Raw genomic sequence first — 1,221 nt, forward strand, 5'->3', positions numbered from 1 at the left:
GAGCACATAGCCAGGAGTAACCCCTGAGCACACCGGGTGGCCCCCAAACCAAAAATAAACCAAAAAGCAGTGATCCCTGAGCAAAGAGCCAGGATCAAGCTCTGAGCACTGCCGAGTCTGGTCCAATAATGAAAAATTAATTTTCCTGGGGCTGGAGTTATAGCACAGTGGAGAGGCCTTTTGCCTTGCATGTGGCCAACCTGGTTTTGATCCCTGGCATCCCATGTGATATCCTGAACTTGCCAGGAATTATTTCTGAGCACCACCGGGTGTGGCCCAAAACCCAAAAAATTAAAATTAAATATTCCTTTGGACAGAACCACAAAGTGGACTCCTGGAGAGAGAAAGAACCTAACACCCCCTCAAAGTCTTCTCAAACTCAGACATACTCCCAGCGCCCTGCCCCCCAATAGACCTTTTCTACCCCCACCCTCAAAGCAGGGAAGCAGGGCTGCAAAGTGGAGGGAAAGGGGTCTTATGAGGAAGGGCAGGGAAATAGGCACATTACACATGTATCCATGCACACACAATTTATTCATACACACATGTACATGTTGCATCTACTCACACATGTACCATGCACACGGAAGGAAGGCCCAAGAAAGGAGAGATCCTCAGAGACTTTTTATTGGCCCTTCTCAACATTCTCTCTGGAACCGCACTGGCTGTGTCCGTGCCATCTGTCATGTGCATCCTCAGGTCAGGAGCGAGACTTTTTGGGCTCAGGGCTGCGCTTGGCCGCTGCATCCTCAGGCGAGGCCTCTTCCTCCTCTTCCTCTTCCTCTTCCTCCTCCGGCTCAGGCTCCATCAGCAGCAGCTTCCCTTGCACCGGCAGCTCCTCTTCTTCCTCCCCTACGTCCTCCTCCTCGGTCTCCTCCTCTGCCTCCTCCTCTTCTTCCTCCGAGGATAAGGAGAAATTATCTTGACTCACACAGGCCACGAGCTTCTTCATGGAGGATTCGTGGCCCCGGCCATGGCCCGTGCTGAGTTTGGCACATCGGGACCCCATCTCAAGCCTTTCTCTTTCGGCTGCGTGTCAGAACCTCTGGGACAGTCACTGCCACCGGGTCAGTGGGGGTGGGGGAGGTGGGGACAGGGCTCTGACATCACAAAGGGGCACCCCACTCTTGGGTACCTGAGCCTAAGCTGACTTGAGCTGATTTGAACCTAGTCTACTCCCCCACTCCCAGCCTTAATGGTCCTGGCCAGAGTCCCCCATGT

At 53.5% G+C, this 1,221-nt stretch overlaps 1 protein-coding gene across 1 annotated transcript; it reads right to left on the bottom strand.

Moving 5' to 3' along the window:
- Window positions 1-700: 700 nt before the first annotated feature.
- Window positions 701-1,009, bottom strand: PRM3 (protamine 3). Its single transcript, XM_049768543.1, has one exon. It carries the CDS (start codon window positions 1,007-1,009, stop codon window positions 701-703), a length of 309 nt encoding a protein of 102 aa, XP_049624500.1.
- Window positions 1,010-1,221: the final 212 nt, after the last annotated feature.

This window comes from Suncus etruscus, chromosome 2 (assembly GCF_024139225.1).
Source record: "Suncus etruscus isolate mSunEtr1 chromosome 2, mSunEtr1.pri.cur, whole genome shotgun sequence".
NCBI classification, from domain to species: Eukaryota; Metazoa; Chordata; class Mammalia; order Eulipotyphla; family Soricidae; genus Suncus; species Suncus etruscus.